The sequence below is a fragment of the Pseudorasbora parva genome, chromosome 20 (genome assembly GCF_024679245.1).
Source record: "Pseudorasbora parva isolate DD20220531a chromosome 20, ASM2467924v1, whole genome shotgun sequence".
Lineage (NCBI taxonomy): Eukaryota > Metazoa > Chordata > Actinopteri > Cypriniformes > Gobionidae > Pseudorasbora > Pseudorasbora parva.
The window spans coordinates 28106326-28130712 of NC_090191.1; the positions used below are offsets into that span (position 1 = coordinate 28106326).

The 24387-nt window shown below is 38.1% G+C and overlaps 2 protein-coding genes across 2 annotated transcripts in view; one reads left to right on the plus strand and one right to left on the minus strand.

The window, feature by feature from the left end:
- Positions 1-2171: 2171 nt before the first annotated feature.
- rint1 (RAD50 interactor 1) lies at positions 2172-11759 on the plus strand. The gene is made up of 13 exons (XM_067427397.1): positions 2172-2433; positions 3166-3407; positions 3511-3684; positions 5734-5874; positions 6409-6565; positions 6744-6854; positions 7280-7505; positions 7594-7731; positions 7812-8011; positions 8249-8466; positions 10245-10425; positions 11026-11144; positions 11220-11759. Exons 1-13 carry the CDS (start codon positions 2209-2211, stop codon positions 11428-11430), a joined length of 2343 nt encoding a protein of 780 aa, XP_067283498.1. The 5' UTR covers positions 2172-2208; the 3' UTR covers positions 11431-11759.
- Positions 11760-11785: 26 nt separating this feature from the next.
- cfap54 (cilia and flagella associated protein 54) overlaps positions 11786-24387 on the minus strand; it is a 30828-nt gene continuing 18226 nt past the window's right edge. The window contains exons 44-69 of the mRNA XM_067427396.1: positions 23247-23417; positions 23107-23173; positions 22820-23005; positions 22640-22726; positions 22423-22545; positions 19938-19991; positions 19683-19839; positions 19481-19596; positions 19101-19252; positions 18006-18135; positions 17697-17859; positions 17455-17615; positions 17216-17362; positions 16867-16987; positions 16013-16177; positions 15821-15932; positions 15307-15427; positions 15160-15219; positions 14924-15050; positions 14221-14379; positions 13911-14080; positions 13732-13827; positions 13356-13462; positions 13073-13220; positions 12876-12962; positions 11786-11905 (exon numbers count right to left, since the gene is read on the minus strand). Of these exons, the coding sequence (XP_067283497.1) occupies positions 11786-11905; positions 12876-12962; positions 13073-13220; positions 13356-13462; positions 13732-13827; positions 13911-14080; positions 14221-14379; positions 14924-15050; positions 15160-15219; positions 15307-15427; positions 15821-15932; positions 16013-16177; positions 16867-16987; positions 17216-17362; positions 17455-17615; positions 17697-17859; positions 18006-18135; positions 19101-19252; positions 19481-19596; positions 19683-19839; positions 19938-19991; positions 22423-22545; positions 22640-22726; positions 22820-23005; positions 23107-23173; positions 23247-23417 (3307 nt within the window). The remainder of the gene's footprint in view (positions 11906-12875; positions 12963-13072; positions 13221-13355; positions 13463-13731; positions 13828-13910; positions 14081-14220; positions 14380-14923; positions 15051-15159; positions 15220-15306; positions 15428-15820; positions 15933-16012; positions 16178-16866; positions 16988-17215; positions 17363-17454; positions 17616-17696; positions 17860-18005; positions 18136-19100; positions 19253-19480; positions 19597-19682; positions 19840-19937; positions 19992-22422; positions 22546-22639; positions 22727-22819; positions 23006-23106; positions 23174-23246; positions 23418-24387) is intronic.

The window sequence follows — 24387 nt, forward strand, 5'->3', positions numbered from 1 at the left end:
TTTCCCTGGTCGATTCATATTTTCCTGGGCTGAGAGCACTGCTCAGCTTTATTCCCTGACTCAGACTGGGAGGGGCACACTGTAAGACCAAGTGTGTCACTAAAATGCTCAGAGCCTGGGATCAACATTTTATGGGTGAGCTGCCTTTCATGGGCTAAATGAGCAGGCTATGCTCATAAACAGTCCCAGGACAATGTTCTCGATCATGCATGGTTGTAGTACACTTGACTGACTTATTTTTTATTTCCTTCATAGTTTGAAAATGCTAATATCCTAAAATGACATCCTTAAATATAGAAAAAAAAATCTTTACGTACCTTTTTTGGGATTGCAATAAATAATAATTTATATAATTTATCATCAGATTTGCACTTTGCAATTAAATACTACCCATTATTAAATTATTAATTGTTGTAATCATTTTAAGCCATGTTCAGTGTTATTATACAGCATAGAAAGCAACAAGCATACATATAAAAATATTATCATCTGTGCACTTTGTAATTAGACAATACCCATATTTTAGTTAGTAATTGTAATAAATAATTTCAGCAATATTTATTACAATGACTGATTTTAAATATTTCAATTAAACAAAACAATTTGATCTTTTTGATCTAAACAATGCATGATAAATATTTTTTAAATACATACACGTTTACAAAATTAATAAGAATATAATTTATGTTTTAAAACATAGGCCTTTATTTCTTTAATATGTATCAATATAGGGTGAATTCAGGGAGATTGGGACACTTTTTCCAAGTCATCTCAATAGCTAAGTGTCCCAATCTCCCTGAATTCCCCCTTATATTATTAATAATAAATTTGTGTATGTATTTTTATTTCAATATCCCAAAAACACACAACAGACTTACCAGTATTCATTTGGACAGTTGCAGAAGAAGGGGTCCAGGTTTTTTACGTTGCTATACACAAACTTGAAGGCAGTGTGTGATGTGACTGCCATGCTAAGCTGGACTGGTATAACGTCCCGGTTAAAGAAACTACATACAGCTGCTGCTCAGGCTCGAATTGACTTTGGCAAACACTCTGAAACCTCAAGATCCTTAACAACTTATGTCCTTTCTGCCATCCAAGGCAAGCAGAGCCCTGTCAGAGTCATGTCAGGAAACCTCAAACCAGCACAGTGTATCAAAGAGGCCTGCAGGCACTTATGCCAGCCAGCGCCTCCTGCCACTAAATGAGCCAAGAAATAACATTTTGGGCGATTTATGTCTTTTGCACGACCACAATACTAGGAAATGACATGAAATACTGTATAAATGCTTTTACAGCACTAAACGTGGTGACAGTAGTGTCTCCGTTGCTTGCACATAAGCTAAATATAAAGTTATCAACGTAGTAACGCACGAAGCATATTCGGCAAATATTTGTACATAATAAAATGCATATACAGAGGCACTTTTGCAGCATTTTTTTTAATGCGAGTTTAATAAAAAAATACACGTAAAGTTAACGTTGTCAATCCCAGAGCCCACGGTTCGCGCCGTTGTTTAACGCCAACATAGCTGTCGTCTCGAAGTTGTTTTAGACTTTTATTTAAACTATATGATGATAATTTAGCATATACAGGTTTCTAAGCACATAAATGTCGATTTGTTGTGAAATAGACGTATTTATCAGCAGCTAATGCCAGGTAAAAAGATTAGAAACGCCACAAACAAGGTCAAAGGTTGAGCTCATGAATGCTTACGTCGTCAACAGTTTTGATTTACGTTTCTGGAGTGTTAATTTACGTCATTACGTATATTAATATTCATAAGCCAGGACATGGATCGAATTTCACAATTAAATTTTTTTTACAATGTTTTGAAATTACTTTCAAATAACTACGAGAAATTTGAATAATTGAACAAATATTATATGTTTGCTAAAATAAAGGCATATATCTCAAAGTCAACTTCTGCCAAAATTTTCTTTATCCAAAAACCATATGATTATTATTTTAATGTAATTAAATGTATGTGTATTGACATCCCTGGATGTAAATTAATGCAAGCGTTTTATTTTACCATTTTAGCTGCAGTAATAGAGAAAAACAACCTGTGCTCAGGTGTTAAAATCATAACACCGATAATAAGGGACCTCGGAAGGTACACAAATAGAGCTAATAATTTCAGTAGCATTTTTCTGCCAATAGAGGGAGCCGCTGAGACAAAATCCACTGATGACGTGTCGAGAAACATGGCAGCGCCTATGATGGAGCATAACAACCACAGCAGCAATGCAATTTCTCATCTAGAACGCACAGATAGCAGTAAATCTGAATCGCCATCAGATGACGGAAACCTTACACATAATGTAGCCGAACTTGTACATAAAGAGATAGGTGGCGATCTTAAGTCGCTAAAGAAGGTGTCAGGGCTTTTGGAGAAATTGACATTAGAGAACAAGCAACTGGAGGAGCAGGTAAATACAGCTATGGAGACTCTGTGCACATCAGTAAATTGTTAAAAATTTCTTTGTCATACATTGACCTGTTGATTTTAAAACGGTTTTGTCTTTAGAACTTAGATTTTTTTTAGACAACTCTTAACTATGCTTTGAGTGTCTCAAGCATGGTTTAATAAATTACAACTTTTATAAATTGAAAAGAAAATCATACAAATGTTACATAATTTTACAAGTGTTTTAAACGAATGTCAATGTTTTAGTAAATACAAATTTTTTTCAGCCATAAATTTCTAAAAGCTTAGGAACTTGATACATTTTGTCACTGAAACCGTGTCCTCTGCTGTGACACCATATCCTAATTTTAAATCGGGCAATTCCACTGACAAGTTGAAGGACCCCAAGGTCATGTTACTGTTACATGTTACTCTAAGCCCATGACGTGCGCATGGTAAGATTTTTGAATTTTTTTTTTTTGGAACCACTATAAAAGTGTTAAATTTTGTTTGGTACGACACCCCTATATTCTTAATTTTTTCTATGTCACACCATAGGACACATTTCAGTAACATTTTTCAAAAAAAAAGAAAAGGATTTGACAATTTTAGGAGCCCCTTATATTTTACATCAGACTTCTAAAACATCAGACTTCACACTACATAATAATATGCATTTTTTTTTTAAGTGGTGGGTTTTTTGCACCTTGTGCAAATCCAAGAGAACTCTGACAGCATTTGTCTATTCATGCAGGTGCTGACTGTGTCCTCCTCAGTGCCGTTGCGTGTGTCCGCTGCCCTGTCAGCAGCAGAGGAATCTCGAGTGAAGCTGGAGTCTTTGCTGGAGAAGGAGAGACTTTTGTCAAACACTTTGCAGCAGCATCTGCAGGGATCCCAAGTCTGGGCTGACAGCATTGTTCAGGTCCTGGGTCAGCTCGACACATTAGAGAGGCATATGAAATACCTGCAGTGTCTGGCTCGTATCGAGGAGCTCAGGTAAGGGTCAAACCCTAAATTGTGTCCAAATGTTTTGGAGGGCCATGAAGATTTATGTTGGTAACCAACACATTTGCACTTTCCTTCTTTTGTGTTGCATCAGTGACAGTATCCAGCAGTGTCTGATGACCAATAGCGTGTGGGATGCGGTGGGCGCAATAGACAGTATGGCCTCTCTGGATATGGGTTTGCGCGAGTCAGGCTGTAGCCACCTGCAGGCTTTCCTCAGAGAAACACTTCGCTTTTGGCACAAGATCCTTAAAGACAAACTGGCCAGGTATTACACATGCAGAGTATTTCTAGTTGTATTTAGGGCTGGACAATAATTCAATATCAATATATATCGCGATATAATTTTTTTCAATAACGGTGATATGATTTTTAAACACATTTCCGATATTTCGATATGACTGACGTTCAGGGCGCATGCCATCAGAAAGAGCAGAACACGATTGGCTTCTTGCGTGATGACGTAGGCCTACACCACGGACACGCAGCCAGTGCTCAGCAGTAGTAGGCTGATAGATCCCACGTGGCACTGAACGAGCTTCCACAAGTAAGGAGAAATAAATAGTTGATAAGAGAAGAAAGACTAACTTTCTTTAGTGGCGTGGAAGTGGTTCGTCTATCTAAAGCACTATTCGCACGGGATTAGTATTATCTAGGGACCTCTGTGATTTAGAAATGACTGAGTTTTGCGTGGCGCATTCGCACGGGATAAGCAAAGCCTGTGATTTTACTCGAATTTACTGACTTCTCCCGGATGTTCGTTATAGATAGCTGTATGAAATCATAAACAGGCATCTATCGTTTTGATTATTTTACAGTAGCCTAATAAATAAATATAATTTCGTTCAGTAAGCGAACAGACGCCATAAACTGAGCTCAGACCAGCGGCAGGAATCAGATTTCATTTATCACGAGTAGGAAGCTGACAATATCTACGGCGGAAGATTCAGTTTCAAAACTAAATGTAAAAGCGCCTATTTTACAAGATTGTCATTGTACTATACTGTTCTGTTATGTTTTTCATTCAGAACAGTATTGATGTTAATATTAAACACACCATTCAATCAGATTACTCCCAAATTGATACTCATTCTAAAGTGAAAGTATAATCCGTGTGGGCGCGGCTGCACGGGAATTAACTTAACGGTGCGCATTATGAATGCAGACTTTATTCTTCGTGAAAGATAAAGATAGAAATGCTCACAGGGAGAAAAAAAGCTTGCAAAAAGTATATACAATCCGCCTAATCCTAGCCAAATCACAGAGATGTCGATTCGCACGGGACTAATGTTATCACAGGATCGGTGTTCGGTGAAATATGGTAGGTAGGCTAATTTGCGGGGGAATTTTTACTTTACAAATTACAGACATGGCCGATTCGCACGGGATTAAGATCACAGACATTCTCTGCAATTATTACAAATCACCAGAGGTCCCCAGATAATACGAATCCCGTGCGAATGGGGCTGATATTAAACTTGTGCCGGAGAGGTGCCGACTAGGGGTGTAACAATTACATCGACATAGATGCATCAATCTAATGTCTAACAATACGATGCCAAGCGTTACAAATAATCCATGTAGACTATTTATGTAAGAGGCAAGTGGCACATTTGTTTTAATACTTTCCACATTTGCACACAATGTCATGTATTAACACCAATGCGTTCATTCTCGTTTAAATTACCTTTCAAAGCTTGTGAAAGACGGTCAGACATGGCTTCACAAAAATGTATAATTTTCTCCTGTTTAAAGCCTTGCCAAAGCAGCGTGCACTCATCTCAAACAGAGCACAACTAGGCCACTGAATTGAGTCTTCTTTTATTTATTTTTTGTGCATCAGTAGATAAAGGTATAGTTTTGCATAAAAGGAGAATATAGCGCTATGAATCGTTCTTCACTGAAATTTAAAACTTAAAAGAAAATGCTCAATAAACTGCGTCTGCGAAGTGAGAGTCTTGTTTATTTAATGGTGATTTCACATTTCTTGTTCGTATAAAGGCTAAATACAAATAAAAGGTGAACATTAATTTATTTGTACCGTTTTTATTTCTAAAATATTATATAGTTTTATAGGAGGAGGTTTCATAGACTTGGCAAATTAATTTGTCAGAAGTTTGTAGGTACAGAAATCCTTTGTGGCAGTTCTTGGTAGTTTTTCTAAAGCTTTTATATAGTTCATATCGATATCGAAATTATATCGTATCGACCAAAATTAAGAAATATATCGTGATATAAATTTTGGCCATATCGTCCAGCCCTAGTTGTATTATTTAAATATTTAAAAGTTCACGCTAAACGTTTGGTTCTGTTTCAGTGATTTTGAGGAAGTTCTGACGCAGTTCCACTGGCCGTTCATCTCGCCCCCAACACAGACCCTTTCCCCCCCAGCCAACGCACAGGAGATCAACAGCCAGTTGGAGCTACTGGTCTCCCAACTTCTCTCTCTCCAGACCTCGTATCCATAATGTTCTGGCATCAAATTCACCTAAATGCAGATTAATTTTCTAAGTATGAATTTAGAATTAGATTGCTTAGTGTGCGTAACCTGTACCAAAGTGCGAGACGAACTACGCAAGATGCTCTTAGGACAAAGTATAAATAGATCATAAATTATAAAATATAAAGACAAATAATAAATATAAATAATGAATGCATAAATCAATTTAATAAAAAAAATAATTAACACATCATATTAATTAACACATATGTTAAAGCATATTTAGTGTTATTGAGGGTAATGTGGATAAAATTGTTTATTTCTCTGGATTTAAACATTCTTGGAAATATTTGGGATAATGTAAGTACACAGGACAACAAAATATATAATATTGTTCTGGTGGTGGTTTGGATATTTAAATCATGCAATTATGCCTTTAACAGGGTTTTAAGTGATGATTTTTTGTTTTGTTTTAAGTTTTTTTTTAAGTAATTTTTTTATTTAAGTTTTTTAAAGACACAAAGCTGGCCATTTCCTTAATTGGTGTTTAAGCGATGATCTTATATCAGAGAGGAAGGAAATATCTTCTCATCCTGGACAGTCCCAGACTCCTCCACTATCATTGCCCATTCAGATCATGCTGCTTCCCCTCAGTAAACGGTTCAGGTATCATTTCACTGGGAACCGGCAGACCAACAGCTTAAGCAAGGTAAGAAATTACATATTTACTACTCTTTTTCCCTTCATTTCATGTTGTTGAGGCTAAAACAAGTCTCATTTATTCTGAAAAAAAAAAAGAAGAGTTGTGTGAATATGCAAGCTACTAATAAGCAAACATATGTACAACAATAAAATCTAATATTCATTTAAATCTTTCACCTTTACAGCCAGAGTGGTATTTGACCCAAGTCCTCATTTGGATGGGAAACAGCTCCACCTTTATGGATGAGAAGATTCAGCCTATACTGGATCGAGCTGGGGGCAAAATTAATGCTAGGGTATGTTCACCATTGCATTGGTTAACGTCAGCATGAAATAAAATGTTACCTATTTTCCAAAAGCATGTTATTGATATTAATGTTTTATTCTAAAAAAAAAATTAAATATTAAATATTTTTTTAATCAAAATGTTATAACTCTTATATGACTTATCTAGTGATGTTTGTCAGATTTCTCCAATGATTTAGTCTACTTAAACCCCGCCCCTTTCCTACAATCAACTGCAAGCTCACATTCAGATTGGTCTCCATCCAATCAGAAAGTGATGGATAGAACCAAATCACATTTTTTCTTTCAATCATATCATTGGATGTACGTCGCAATATAGAACAAAATATCTGTCGCTTCTTCCGATTTATCACGACTTTAAAAAAGCCAACAAAGCCATTTCTAGGCTTTTAAGTCTTATCAATTTGTCTTCCAGGTGGAGTTGTGCAGAGGACTTCTGACTCTAGCGCAGGAGAAGTTAGCCCAAGACGCTCCTCGATTGCTCTACGATGATGCTCTCTTCTGCCACCTAGTGGATGAGGTGCTGCAGTTCGAAAAAGAGCTCCGCAGCACCCACAGTTACCCGCGCGCCTCCCCCGGCATCTTGCACATCCTACTGGAGGAGACTGTGTTCCAGAAGTGGCTCAGTGTGGAGAAGAAAAGTGAGTATAAATGCTGCGTACTTGGGTCACGACTCACGACTCGATTTCAGTTTTGATGATAAATTAAATTGTGCATGTTGCCCTCTAGTGGCTGTGGAAAAAGTGGACGCCATGCTGTCGGCAGAGGGAGCCTGGAGCTCTCAGTACAAGGACATCACCGATGTGGATGAGCTCAAAGCACCAGATTGTGCAGAGACCTTCATGACCCTTCTGCTGGTCATCACGGGTATCGATGATAATTCATCCTCAGATTTGTTTCTTCAAGTTAAAACTTCTTTCTGATCCTCTCCGCCATCCTTTTCTCAGAACGGTACCGCTCTCTGCCGTGTCCGCGGGCTCAGCTCAGTTTCCTGGCTTTGCAGAAGGAGCTGGTGGATGATTTCCGTATCCGGCTCACACAGGTCATGAAGGAAGAGTCCCGACAGCCGCTGAGCCCCCGCTACTGCGCCATCCTCAACGCTGCCAACTACATCTCCACTGTTCTCAGTGACTGGGGGGACAATATTGTAAGTGTTTTTGAGTCACACTGAGGCTAACAGGATGTTCATTAATGATGCTTAAAAATAAAAACATGAAACCAATATGAATACAAAAATAATTTTTTCCCCTTATTTTTGTTGTATACACTTATTTATCTTTGACCCTTGAATGAATAATATTAGTAATATTATCAAAAATTCTTGGTCTTGAGAACAGAAATATGTATGCGTGTTCATATTCACTTTCATTGTGTTTTCTCTCAGTTCTTCTTGCAGTTGCAGCAGGCAGCGGTGTCAGTGGGCGAGGAGATCCTAGGCCCTCTAGGGGCCACAGAGACGGGGCGACTGGCCTCTCTGGAGGGATCTTTGTTTGAGGCTCTTTTGGCCCTGCTGGAGAGGCTACGAGGAGACATGCTGGGACGATTACTGGATGCAGTCATGAGAGACGTCAAGGAGAAGGCACAGCCATATTGTAAAGACAGGTATTTTTTGTCAATGTATTTTAATTTTAAAGGTGCCCTAGAATGATTTTAAACAATATTTTAAATTGTTCTCTGATATCTAAATAGAGGGTATGGGGCTTATTTTAAGTCAAAAGTTGTCCAGATGCGGTTTTACAGGTCCATTTACAACGCTAGAAATTGTCCCTAGGATGTAATGCTGTTTTTGCCTTATTTGGAAGGGTCATGAATATTAATGCAGAGTTCTGCTCTGATTGGCTGTTTCACTGCACTGCTGCTCAATGACAGCTAACACATCTATACCATCCGTCATGGCAATGATTTTACAATGATAGCTTATTAACTTTGAATCACAAACTGAACTGGGTAGCGCGTAAATATGTTGTTTACAGTAACGTTACAGTTTGACAATAGAATACTGATTTAAAAGTCGATTTATTTAACCAAATAAAGTAATGTAGAATCCACAAAAAATAGTCAGTGTCATGTTTACTACTCACCCGCAGGGGCGTAGCACCAAATTTTGGGCCCTGGGTACAAACCATCTTGCTGGGCCCCCGTACCATGTATGTGTATGTATAGAAAACGGACTTCCCTGCCTTGGGCCCTGGTTACTCAGTACCCTTTATCCCCCCAGTCCCACGCCCCGCTGCAATATAATCATACTTCAGTTCTCAAAAATGTATATTTATTTAACAAATTGACTAGATGCCTTGTCAAATGACTATCTATCAACTTAGATGGTGAAGGAGACGTTAGCAACAAGGCTCGAGTGAGAGATCTGTAAGCAGCTAAACAGTAGTAGTAAACGTAGATAGCTTCTGAGTAATGTGTTAATGATGAAATATAAGCCAATTTAGATTTTAGTCCGTCAAAAGGGATCGACATACGTATACTGTTGTATTTTATGACAACACTGGCAGGAAATAATATTAACCTTTGTCATTTGACAAACTGTTGTGTGTGCTACTTGGAGTTTCCAATACTAGCATCTTGCGTTAGATCTAGACAACACAGGATATTATCGTAATGCTGTCTTACTAAGAAACTTTTAATTTAATCTGAAATGGGTTCGACAGTCAAGAAGTGGATAAAATCACTACTTACTGCTTGCAGGAATACGGTTGGAATCGGCCCTTTCTTCAGTATCAGACGCTGAGCGAATCCTGCTTTATTGCCCCAGGTTAGAAAAACTCTCTGTGGTGAAATGGGCTGAGCAAACGGACAACTTTGAATTACATTGTTGCGGTATCCGATTGTAAATAAACATCAACCATGACTGTTGACATTGTTTATCTGTGGGAAGATATGAAGTCCTCATAGCCCCTGCACAGCCTGGAACATGACATGTGTGTCCATGAGAGCTGCCGTTTTTGCTATCGTTGCGTGACGCTTGTTTATCTGCCGAACTGATGATTTAGATGCGCAGTTCCGTCTGAAAATGAACATTGGCTGACATGCAAATGTTGGGGGCGTACATATTAAGGATCCCAGCGATTGCGTCACAGTTGGCGTTATGTTGAAAATAGCCTGTTTTCCGTGGTGTTTTTCACAAACAAGATTTACATGAAGGAGGCGGCAATGGTGTTTGAGACTTACTGCATGTGATGTCCATGTACTGAACTCTTGTTATTTAACTGTGGCAAGGTTAATTACATTTTTCATTTTAGGGCACCTTTAAGACTCAAGCCTTTACATTGTTTTTGACTATAATTAAAGATGGCTTCAATCTGAGCATGGTGGCATTATTTCTGGGATCTTTTTGTATCAGGTTTTGAAATGAATCTGGTCTGTTTCAGGTGGATCTCCTTGCCATCACAGAGCGACCAAGCCACTATGTCATTATCCAGCTCTGCATGTCCCATGATGCTTTGCCTGCGGGATCACCTGCTCCAGCTGCAGCAGATGTTGTGTCTTCCTCTTTTTCAGATGTTCTGGCAGGGCCTCACAGAGAGGCTCGACTGCTTCATCTACGAAGATGTCAGTCTCTTGCTTCAACGTTTTCACTGTTAAATCCCAATTTACCACAAGCTAATGTTGACACTACCATTCAAAATTTGGGATCTGTAAGCTCTTTTTAATGTTTGTAAAAAGTCTCTTATACTCAAAAAGGCTGTGTTATTTATTTGATCAAAATACAGCAAAAAATTAATATTGTGAAATTTTATTACAATTCAAAGTAACTTATATTTGAATATATTTTAAAATACAATTTCATCCTGCGTTGCCAAGCTGAGATTTCAGCATCATTGCTCCATATTTTTAAGAAAATTGTGATGTGTTTTTCAGGACTTTTTGATGAATAGCAAGTTCAAAAGAAAAATACTTGAAATAGAAATCTAGAACATTATAAATAATGACTTTGATCAATTTAATGCATCCTTGCCAAATAAAAGTATTAATTTCTTTCCAAAAAATTAAAAAATCTTACTGACCCCAAACGTTTAAACAGTAGTGTATCTTTAAAAGCTTTAAACATAAAATTTAGGATGCGTAAAGAAAGACATTAATTTCATATAATAACTTTACTATTGGCAGGATTAACTGTACATAAAGTGTTTGTTTTTTGCTCTCGCACAGTTGATCCTGTATAACCATTTCAATGAAGGCGGAGCTGCACAGCTTCAATATGATATGACAAGAAACCTCTTCCCTCTGTTTGCACACTACTGCAAGAGACCTGAAAACTTTTTTAAACAGTAAGTCTGTTTATTCAGAGCTAATATTATATATAGAAACTCCCCCATTTTCATTTTTATCTTTCCTTGTCTCAGGGTAAAGGAGGCCTGCATCATCCTGACTCTTAAGGTTGGCCCAGCGTTGTTGTTGTGTGATGTGCTGAAGCAGTCAGAGGAAGATGATGTCCCTCCGAACCATCAGCAGCCCAGTCCAGAGTCAGCGCTCAATGAGATGGGAGTCTATAAGCTGGCTCCCAGTGACGTGCAGATCCTTCTCAACCTCCGCTCAGCCTGGCTCAACCAATGAGAATGATCACACCAATCCCTTATTCACCCAAAGCAGCATTAAGGATGCTTTACCAAGCACTAATACATCACTCATACTACAGATATGAATAAATGAAATATCCTAAATCGGATGAGCTACAGTATTTAAAGTGAACTGAACCACAAGGGAAATATGAAGTGTATACAGTTGCTGATATAAAAGTTAAAAAACTACATAAATAAGGAAAAATAGAAGCTTTTACTGACATTTCGAATAAATGTTTTAGTGCTTTCCTCTTTATTTGGTGTTAAAACATTAAAATATTTTTAAAGCACATAAAATGTGTAGTTTTTTTTTTATCTCATCAATCCAGGGCAGATTAAGGCTGGAGGTTTTAACTTAAAAGAGAGAGGAGCCACGTGATGAAGACTGTATCTTGCAGCATGCCTCCTGTTTCAGGATTAAAGCAGCGTCCCAGGTTCTGAAGAGTCTGCATGCTTGGGTCACAGGGCATCTGCATTGGTAGAATCAAACATTAGAGACAGAAACAAACACACACATCAGACAATCGATTGATTGCGATTACTCTCATCCAAAATAAAAGTTTGTGTTTACATAAAATACTGTATGTGTATGTACTGTGTATGATTATTATGTATTAATAATACACACTCCTTCATGTTTATTTTTTAAATATACATTAAAGAAACTTTCTTTTACAGAGCCAAAAAAGAGATTTAACTCTTTAAAATTCTTAAATGCTCATGAGAAGGATACAATACTAATGCAATACTAGAAATTGCAGTTAAGGCAAGTGAAATGCTCATGGGGTGAGTAGGGCTGAAGAAAATACACATTAAACTGCAAAGAAATTAAGAATTAAGGATATATTAAAAAAATGTCCTGCCTAATCCAAGCATTATAATGGCAGCCCAAAATTTGAAGCCCAAAAAAGGGCATTCATCCATTATAAAAGTAATCCACACAGCTCCGGGGGGTTAATAAATGTCTTCTGAAGCGGATTGATGGGTTTGTGTAAGAAATAGGTCCATATTTAAAATGTTATAAAATAAAATATCTAGCTTACGCTACATCTGGCGTCGCCCCAGTTAGGCTTTTTTCGTAAGTTGAATATGGAGGGCGATGTAGTGGAAGCTAAATATTTGGATATTTTAATAATAATATGAATATTTTCCTTATACAAACACATCGATTGTCTTCAGAAGGCCTTTATTAACCTACCTGGAGACCTAATGGAATTACCCCCCTGGAATTACCTTTAAAACTATAAAGAAAATAAAGCTAAATATAAAAAGGCAAAAACTAATTAAAATGACAAAAGAACCACAAAACTAATCAAATTAAATACATTATAAAGATAAAATATAAAAATCTAATCAAATTTAAAATATTAACAAATACTACAATAGTATATATATAATTCTAATATGACAGTAAAAAAAAATGTCTGTGTGACACTTTACCTCTGTGGCGGATGCTGAATTGAAATCAGGCTTCAATAAATATCTGATCTCAGTGCAGACATGTTTGGCCTTCTCCAAAAGTATGTCCTATAAGAAACCATTGCAAGAAAATGAAAAAAAAAGAGGTTAATACGGTGTATTCAACATTTAGGGGTTCGACTGAAGGTAATTCATGGCAATTAAGGGCTCAGATTGACCTGTTGTTTTGGGGTGGAGGTTGCTGTTCTGTTCTGATCTTTATCTTGTCTAATGGAGGAGGAGGCGGCGGCTGAGTTGGTGGAGGGTGATACATGCCCATCAACCTCTACACATGTTGAGGTCAGTAGGGCATGAACAGCCTTCAACCTGCCAGTGCGTTAAGCCAAAAGAATGGTAACCAGAAACAGAAAGGTCAGACAATAATGCACTCCAGATTACACCTAATGTGAAAAAGACTTTCCTTGTTACGTTTGTCTTTGGATAGATGAACATAAACCCTACCTGTCCAAACAGATTGTTCTCTGCCCAGCCTGTAGTGCAGCCATTGTGTCTGCAGTAGAGTTTATTCCTGATATAGGAGCTGTATTCACAGTGAACAGAAGCAGAATCTGAAGAAATCAAGCACAAATCTACTGCTTAGGAACTAGTAATACATCATATAAACTGTACAGCACTTTTGGTCCAAATAATGAAACCGAACCTTTCCAAAAAAAAAAAAATTAACTGTTAATTGACAGAGAGAACCAAATATTCCATACAGTATACAAAGGATAGCTACTGTAGATCACAAGCATATACTAAATGACTAAATGAAAAAACTGTTTAAATGACAATTTGTGAAAACAATGACAAACAGAAATAAACGGGGTCTGACTACCATGTTGTCCTCTGAGGAGGGTCTGTACCACTGGATGATCAGTTCCTGGATATCTGTGTTGGCCCAGGGAAACAGATCTGACCAGGGCTGATCAAGCTGGCACAGTCATAGAGAAATGATGTTTTTGTTTTGTTTATTTCACATAATTTTAAGATAGTAATACATGTGTGAATATGAACCTTTAATGGCTGAGGCTTCTGTATTAAAGCTGCAGGGGGATCAGGAATGGCCCACTGCTCTCTGTAAGATGGCTGGTGACAGCTGAAGAAGGTGTGCAAATGTGAGAGTCTGAGAGCAAGCTTGGGGTCACCGGACGTGGACAGCAGTCCATCAACACCTTGCATTGCACCTGAATAACAGCCATTTACACCATCATATAAGACTGGATTACATAAAATTCATATACAGTACAAATGCATTCACAGGGTAGATTTACTGATTGATTAATGAATTGAATAACCTAGTTTAATAGAATTACTTGTGTTGTACCTGGTTGTGAGGAGACCTGTAGAAGGTTGATTAAGTGCATGTAGTAGCGGGACATATGAACCCAGGTCAGCTGAGGGCAATTCCTGGTGTGTATCTCACGCTCTACATCCATAAATGCTTCAGGACTAGGTATACAATTCTCAAGGTTTCCTAGCCCCCCTGCCAATGAGATCAGCAAGAAATTAATACTTATATTCAGCAAAGATGCATTAAATTGATTAAAAGTGTCAGTTTATAATATTACAAATGATGTATCATTTAAATAAATGCTGTTATTTTCAATGTTCTATTCATCAAAAGAAATGTATCAAGGTTCCACAAAAATATTAAGCATTGTTTTTTGACATTGATAATAATAAGAAATGTTTTCTGAACAGCAAATCATCATATTATAATGATTTCGGAAAGATCATGTGACACTAAAGACTGGAGTAATGATGGGGAAAATACAGTTTGGCCATCAAAGGAATAATGTACATTTTACAATATATTAAAATAGAAAACAGTTATTTAAAATAGTAATATTTCATAAAAAAATTCTGTATTTTTAATCAAATAAATGAAACCTTGGTGTATATTATGAGACTTAAAAAAACATCTTACCAACCCCAAACTTTTGGGGTAAATCATAAAAGAATCCAATATAGTACTCAAAAAAAATCCTATGTCTAATGAAAAACTGTTATTTGGGGTTAAAGGTTACCACAGGGGTGAAAAAGATCATTCAATGCAAAGTCAGGCAGGGCTTTTATTGAAGAAAGGGTGACAGGGCCTTCAGTTACTCCGGTGAATCCATGCGATTTGCCAAATTTGCCAACAACTTCTGAGGTCTATAAAGCAAAAGGATATGTTAACTAATGAAAACGTATTGTAAAGTGTTACTGAATAATTTATATTGAACACACTCCATACAGATACATGGATGATGTAAATACAGACCTTTAAAGCTATTTTCAAACAAATCCAGCAGAGCAATAGGCAGGTTTCTCTGACTGTTTCCTGAGAAAAATCACACACACGTGTACATAGATTATTACAATATTAATAAATAACTCTGCTGTTATACCCAAACACATTTCACAGCACCTTGCCGGTCACATCAGGTGTTGGTGATGGGGGAGGAGTCAGATGTCCAGGGGGAGGGGTAATCTGCGCAAACTCTTGCAAGTATATCGATGCCATTTCCAGGTAACACCTATGTGCCAACCTGAAACGCACACATACAAAACAATGTCTTGTTTTAAGAGTCCTGTCTGCATACTGTCCAATCATAACAAAAGGCAAAAACTACAAAAAAATATCTTTAAACTTGTTGTGCTCCATTTAAGTCACTATATCAACATTCTTACGGTTGATTCTGACGGTTGGACTGTTTGCTGTTGAATTTTGTTCTCCTCATGTTTCTTACACAATGAGGTTCTAATATTCTAATAGGTATTTAATATCTGGTTCAAATCCTGGCTCAAGTCACTCACACATGACCTGTTGTATGCGCACCATCTGCGCGAACACAGAAATTGGGCTCCACACGGACAGTGCGCAAAACATTGCGGAATGGGGATAACCAAAGGACACTTTGGGCTTTAGTTAAGAAACTTACCGCAAGCTTTGGCCATGAGTGTGCTTAAATGTGGTTAAACACCCAAAAAAGGCCTCTAGGACTTCCTGGGGACCAGATTTTTGCATGGAAATGAGATTTCTACCCACCACTCCTGCAGACACAAATGATCAACCATCCACAACTGGTTCACAAGATTAGAGGCCATTTTAAAGAATACTCCCTATTGATCACCTGTGCAGTAGAGGATATCAGCCTCCAGCTGGCGGTCTCTGTTGGCAGAGGCCTGAGAGATGCTAAGTGCAGACTTCAGAACTTCTTGAGCAAATATTAACGGCCTCCAGGGCTCCTCACCTCCCTCAGAAGAACTTGACAAGGCCTGGAATGCTAAACAGTGACCTGGAACAGAAAGAATCAATTCACAGCATAACAAATACAATGTAAGCCTTCAAAATTGTAGTACAAACTAACTTTGCTCATTGACAAACTTTTTAACTTTTAGAAGGAAATACCCATGCTTAGAAAAATAATTGTTTTAAAGTTTTAACGAAGAAAAGACCAATAACAGCTTAGTATGCAAAATTATTTAAGAAAGAAGAACAAACAAAATGTAGTACTCAAATTTGACATATTTGGGATTCTGAACATTCTTTCAATATAAGTCAATAGGATAATTATGTGTATTCATCCAAAACAAAAACAAAACAAAATAAAGCAAGAAACAAAAACAAAGCAAAAAACAAAAAAACATACAAGTTAATATACATTAAGCAGTTCTGGCTGAATTAACTGCAGCATGAGTTTAATACTTAAGGTTTAAGCAATGTTGCTGGGTAATGTTGCTGTCAACAGGCAACCAGGTGAGACACAGGGCCCACGACCAATCTAAAGTATACAGATAGAAATTTGTTGCACAGTCTCAATGGGAAAGTGCCCAAGCAACATCGCTCAGCAACATTGCCCAGCAATATTACTCAAAAAAGTTGCCCCGTGTATTATCACCTTTAGGTTTATTGGTTTAGAACAAACACCTAACCAGAATGTTACAGTAATATTCATACTGAGCTGCCTTATTGTTGTTGTCATACCAATCCGCATGGTTGTCCTGGCAAGCAGGGGAAGCTGTGGAAGATAAATATTCTTTAGGCCCCCTCGTAGTTCCACCTTGCCTCCTTTTTTGACATCTATAGACTCTCCTGTGGCACATAGCTGAAAACAAAGAATAATATTACCACTTCAAAATATGTAAAACGCATGCATGTGATATTTTTGTTCTTGTATGTTCAGTATGACCATGTGATCTGGGAGCTGTATTATCTTTACCATATCTTTGCTGTCCAAACACATTTTAGATAACAACAAATGGTAATTTCACATAAATATATTCTCTTGCATCTAGTTTCAAAAAACACTCAAATGCATAAAAGTGTACAAAACCTGTTGCTGCAGTAGTTTCTGTGTGAGCAAGTGGAGAGTCTGGCTTCCTGTTCCTCTCAGTTCACTAAGTAATAACGCAGCCTCAGCTAGAGTCATTTGAGAGCGCAGAGATAAAGCGCTACGCCCAGACAGCAAGCTCACAATTTCCTAAACAGATACACATGTGATGCCAACAGAAACAGTAAAGTTAAGGTCAAATAGCACTAAATCACGATCAACTGTCATAACTAACTACTGACCTGTAGCATGGCCGTACTGTCTTCTCTGTGTCTGCCGCGGTGTGTGTTGAGTTGGACGCCTTGTAGGAGCAGGAGGGCTTTAGTGTCAGGGTCTCCCCAGGTCTCTGCCTCCGCCAGACCCTCTTTCAGCAGCCGGAGCGCCTCTGCACTACTGTCTGTACCTGCACAAACATGTGTAAGAAACATCAACAAACACCATCCAACAATATTTCCACCACATTAAGCTTTGCAGAGAAGCTAACCAGAGTAGATTGCAGTTCCAGGGATATGGCCTACGAGGGAGCGAACCACTGCGAGCCTACAACGCAGCCAGAAAAGGGGATCCATGCGTTCTCTCGCTTCCACTTCTTCTGGAAGATCTCCGGTATGGAGATCAAGAGCAGACTTTGCATCCCGGGAGCTTGTCTGTTGAGAAAAAAATGATAGAACTTCTGTGAAAGATTTGTCTTTGTCTTTTTTTAATAAAACTGAATCTGTCCTTAGAACATGAGAGACATAAGATCTGAGTTAAGTACTGAATTTATGTAAGTAAATCAGAGATTGATCATTACCTGATATGCTTTGGCTCTGGGTCGTCTGAGAGCAGAGGAAGGTGGTTTAGGAGGAGGCAGTGGGCGGAAATCATTTTGAAACACAAGAGAACTCTGAAGGAGCCTCAAAGTAGACACTGACATATCTGCACTACAATAGAAATGAAAAATGTTTAGATTTTTAGTAGATTCAATCGTCCAGACATACATGCATCCCCAGGCACATATACTACTGTTCAAAAGTTTGGGGTTGGTTAGGTTTTTTAATGCTGAATTAATGTTGGCCTGCTAAATGTTTTAGTAAAAACCTTGATACATTTATGTCAGGTTTCTTTGGGGAAGAGAACAGCATTTATTTGAGATATACATTTGTGCTGTGGTCTCTGGCACCAATATATTAGCAGCAGATCCTTTAAGTCCTGTACGTTGCAAGGAGGGGCCTCCATTGATCGAACTTGTTTGTTCTGCACATCCCACAGATGCTCGATTGGATGGAGATCTGGGGAATTTGGAGGCCAAGTCAACACCTCAAACTCGTGCTCCTCAAACCATTTCTGAACCAGTGGCAGGGGCAGGACACATTATATTGTTGAAAGAGGCTACAGCCACCAGGGAATACCGTTTCTATGAAAGGGTGTACATAGTTTGCAACAATGCTTAGTTAGGTGGTACATGTCAAAGTAACATCCACATGGATGGCAGGACCCAAGGTTTCCCAGCAGAACATTGCCCCAAGCATCACACTGCCTCCACCGGCTTTCCCTTTTCCTATAGTGCATCCTAGTGCGCTCAAATCCTTACGCTTGCCTATTTTTCCTGCTTCGAAGTCCTAACACATCAACTTTGAGGACAAAATGTTCAATTGTTGCCTAATATAACCCACCCACAAACAGGTGCCCTGAATCAGTACCAAAATCAGTGTTATTCACTTTACCAGTCATAATGTAATGCTTGATCGGTGTATGCCTTTACTGTAATTTTTTATCAATATAATGCCTCCTTGCTTAATACATTTATGTAGAAAATTGTAATGACTCTAAATTTTGTAACAGTATTGTGTACACCCACACGACTATAAACGTGCACTCTTCCTCATGATTTATAATTCTGCACTACCTGGCAGCCATTCTGCCCTGCTGCATGTTGATATTGGACATTAACAGTCTGATCTCCACTGCCAGCTCCATTTCTTCAGGATCGATGTTCAGCGGATATGGGGTGAAGAGTTCAGGACTAACCAGAGCATGTGCTTCTTTTAGGAGTATGGCCTGGACAGGGCAATAGAGAGACATCATGTTAACTTTGTCCGTAATTTTCTTGGCATTTGGTAGAATTTTTTACTGCATATTTGAGTTTATGATGTCATACTTCATAGTCATTTTTGCAACAGGATCAAATTATGTTGAAACATTCTTCTAAGCCTAGATCTGGAAGAACAATTTAACAGAAGGGATAGCTGGATAGCTTTAACGTCATACAATGAAGTTAAATTGCACCTTGACTTCCCCTAATGTGAGTGCCCTGGCACTGAGCTGGAGACCCTTTGCTTCGTCATTGCTGGAGGCATCAGGCAAACAGGGAGTACTAGAGCTTTTCTCCTGAGATTCCGACTCTGTGGGTTAAATTAAATAATTCAGTATGGTGTTATGTAGATTGATAATCTGGATAACCTATAACAAACAAGTAATGGAATGATACCTGGTGGCGGTGGCGGTGGCTCAGGCAGGTCTTGTATAGTACTACATATAGCCAAGATGAGATTAACTCTGGCCATCAGGAGCCTTCTGGTGAATCTTGAGCCATAAAGAGCCATAATGTCTTTACTTGGCCTCCTATTCACCACTTCTTCCAGAACCTAAGAAAGGGATCACATAAAGCATTATATTCATATTCAACATTACAGTATGTTGTAAATGATGATAATCTTTGTGAACAATACAGCTGTGAACTTACTTGAAGATTGGAAGGATCCAACAGGGGTTTCCCTTCAGTAAATGTTTCCTTTGCCTGTAGGGTTTAATGTGCTTAAATGTTTTAAATGTCAAGACATAAAAAACGATAATGTAACAATTACTATACTTTATGCATAGCATTCAAAAGTTTGGGGTCAGTAAGGCCTTTAAAGGGATCCCATGGTGTTGAGACTTGTATGGTTTAATATAACATAAACAATGTCTCTTACTGAAATATGTAGTAGAAAACCCATGAAAGATCTACATTATTTAAAAAATCGATTTTATATTTGGACCATGGGCGGCGCCATTTTGTTTGCGTTCTAGGTTGATGACGTAGAGTGGTTGCACTCCTCAATCAGCTGGCATTACCCATAGCTATTTTTACCACAACGCAACTCGAAAATTGTTTCAGAGTTAAACAAAACCAATGAATTCCTTTGTAATTATACTTAAAACACACTCAAACATACATGTGCACACAAACTCACCTACACAAGTCACAAACAGATCGGCGGGCGGGCACACACACTTGAGAGACTGCGCTGTCTCAATCGAGATGTTGGGCTGCTCAGTCTCCACGACAGGGGCTGAATCTGAAATCGACCCCCTATACCCTGAAATAGGGCATTATTTGAAGCGACGGCCATTTGTAGTGTTGTCCGACACCATAGTGGACATGTTCGAGTGCAGTCATTCAGTCTCACGTTGCACCGCAATAACGAGTGTACAGCCGATTTACAAACAGCTGTCCGACTTCACGCACTCGTCTTCATTCACTCCTTCAAGTTGTATTAGTGAACAACAGTAGCGAATGTTGTGTCTTAAAAGTGAAAGTTTAAAGATTGAGGTTAATTCACTGAGCTTGTGCTCAAACTTTAATGCACACACCAATCCATCATCACCAAAACATCCTGCCTCTCTTCCTCGTCACGTTAACTTATCCCATCGTCCTACCTAGATATTTCCCTCTGCTGGATACATTAGGCATTACAGTTAATCTACTGCATATCAAGTCTATCTATGATATCAACGGATTGAGGGTTATGTATGCGCGCACGCAGTGCGTGTGCGTGTGTGTGTGTAATTCGAGCCGATCTGTTGGGGTGTGTGTGTGTTCGCGCCGATCTGTTGGGGTGTGTGTGTGTGTGTGTGTGTGTGTGTTCGCGACGATCTGTTGGGGTGTGTGTGAGTCTGTGTGAGAGAGAGAGTTTGTGTGCACGTATGTTTGGGTGCGTGAAGTCGGACAGCTGTTTGTAAATCGGCTGTACACTCGTTATTGCGGTGCAACGTGAGACTGAATGACTGCACTCCAACATGTCCACTATGATGTCGGACAACACTACAAATGGCCGTCCCTTCAAATAATGCCCTATTTCAGGGTATAGGGGGTCGATTTCAGATTCAGCCCCTGTCGTGTAGACTGAGCAGCCCAACATCTCGATTAAGACAGCGCAGTCTCTCAGGTGTGTATGCCCGCCCGCTGATCTGTTTGTGACTTGTGTAGGTGAGTTTGTGTGCACATGTATGTTTGAGTGTGTTTTAAGTACAATTACAAAGCAATTCATTGGTTTTGTTTAACTCTGAAACAATTTTCGAGTTGCATTGTGGTAAAAATAGCTACGGGTAACGCCAGCAGATTGAGGAGTGCAACCACTACGTCATCAACCTAGAACGCAAACAAAATGGCGCCGCCCATGGTCCAAATATAAAATCGATTTTTTAAATAATGTAGATCTTTCATGGGTTTTCTACTACATAATTCAGTAAGAGACATCATTTATGTTATATTAAGCCATACAAGTCTCAACACCATGGGATCCCTTTAAATGTTTTTGTAAGAAGTCTCTCAATCTCACCAAGGCTACATTAATTTGATCAAAAATGCAGTAAACAGCTTTTGATTTAATTTGTGAAACATTTTAATTTAAAATGTGTTTGTTTGAATATATTTAAAACATAATTTATTCCTGTGACTGCAAAGCTGAATTTTTGATTTGCTGCTCAAGAAATATTTCTTCTTATTATCAATGTTGCAAACAAAAAACATATTATGTTATACATAACGTATATAGATTTTGTAGGACTAGCATTTTAGAAACAGCATTTATTTAAAAAAAAAAAAAAATTTGTAATAATGTGAAAGTCTTCACTGTAATTTTTTACCAGCCTTGCTGAATAAAAATAATAATTTCTTAAAAAAATATTCTTACTAACCTCAAACTATTGAACAGACATTTAATGTTGTGTAAAGAGCAGAAAAAGTTGATTAAAAAAAAACATACAAAAAAAAACCTGAATATGTTTTAAAGATATTCAAGAAGCCTTTTCTCTTGATTATCTCTGAAAGTTTTTTTTCTCTGAAAGCTTCAAATCAGTTCCTTTATCAAGACAAGGCAGCTGAACACTTCACTATACAGAAGATGACTGCATGTCTAAATATATATTTAAGCTAAACATTCTCTATATTGTTTATGGTGTTTTACCCAAGACGGCTTCTCCACTCTGTGGTAGCATCCATGAGGCACAGGGATTTCCTCGCCAAATGTGAGACTACTGAGTTCTTTAACAGCTTGAGTGAAGGCCCCTAATTCTGTCAATACCTTTATCTGTATACATACAAAACATGTGATCAAAACTTACTGCAATGCAGATTTTCAATACATACAAGAATAACAGAAAGACAAAAAAAGTCTTTAAAACCTTCAGGATTCTGCATCTGACAGTAAGGTGTGGATTCCGACACACCGTTCGGGCAATATACAGGTACAGAGCCAGAACAGGAAGCGACTGAAATAAGCAGTATGAAAGGTGGTGAATATTAAGATGGATCAGACATTAAATGCACAAAAGCTGCTCTTAATGAAAGTATAGCTCTAGTACTTTGAGAAGGTGTCCTGAGATATATAGCCAGTGGCAGAGAAAAGACAAACTGGCAACTGTGGTGCCAAGATTCCCCCGATCCGGCTCAGAGAAGAGGTCGATGCCTGGGATCAGCTCCGTCTCCACAGAGTATGTGGAGTATGACAGGTCTGTCATCGGATGGGGCATAGAGGCCATCAGTAGGCACTGCAAAGCACATGATCTTAGTAAAGTTTTTGTGTTGGCTTAGTTACAAAAACAGAGGTCCTTTAACAACTGTAAGAACATTTCAGTAACTCAATTCTGACCTTGAAGAGTTTGGCAGAGAGAAGGCAGCATTTTGTGCGCTGGTTGATGTTGGAAGTCAGGATGTGCCTGTCAATAGAAGAGAAATCTTACTGCTGTAAAGGAGCACTGTCACAAAAACACTTTATGGTTTCTCACTCACTGTGCAATCTTGGCAGAAAGCAACGCTCCCTGGAGACAACCCCATATCCCAGCATGCCGCAGGGTTTCCTGAGAGGAGCTGGAACCCCATGAGTCACCATCCCAAGATTCCAGAACTCCAGAGCTTTGCAGAGCACAGTCCAGAGCCTTACTCCAGAAAAAGTGTGCAGATCTATACACAAACATACAAACACACTAATAAAAGATGCACTTACAGTGTATATGCAAAACATTCGATTACCTCATTAATGTTCAAAAGTTTTTTGTTTTTTTTAAGAAGTTAATACTTTTATTTAGTAATTAAAAAATATCATTAAATTCTATTAATCCTTTTGAACTTTTTATTCATTAAAGCTACACTGTGTGATATTTCCCCCATCTAGCGGTGTAAAGGTATATGAAAATCCAGTGAATATTAGTTTCTGTTCCTCTCAATTCCGATTTCGTTTTAACTCCTACGGTGGCCGATTTAGTCCAAGATTAACATGGCTTCCAGTTCGACCTCGTCAGTGAGTGCCACCGAGTGTTAAAACGCGAAAAGCGAATCTTGAATGTACGAGTATGTCCCTCTTTGGCTAATGTACTTTCAAAATGGAGGGGCAACATGGCGACCGTCATTCGAACCCCTCACCCGTATGGATTTTCAATGGCATATTATAAACTTAAGAGAATACTTTATTACTTGAAATAAGTAAATATACATTAATGTGCACATATATTTTTGAAAGAACTAAGTGTTTTTAGCTAAGAATAAACTAAAAAAGTTACACAGTGTAGTTTTAAAGAATATTAAAGAAAAGTATCAAAGTATCAAGGTTTAACAAAAATATTAGCTCAAAGCTCAAAGGGTTTCAAGGTTGATAATAAGAAATTTTTCAGCATCTTTTCTAAATCAGCATATTAGAATGAATTCTAAAGGATCATGTGACACTGGAGAGTGGAGTAATGATGCAGAAAATGCAGATTTGACATCACAAAAATAAATACAATTTTACAGAAAACAGTTATTTCGAATTGTAATAATATTTCATAATAATGTTTTTTATTGAATAAATGCAGCCGTGGTGAAGAAAATAGACGTCTTTCAAAAACATATTAAAATCTTGCCAACCCCAACCTTTTGAATGGTTGGTGTAAACATA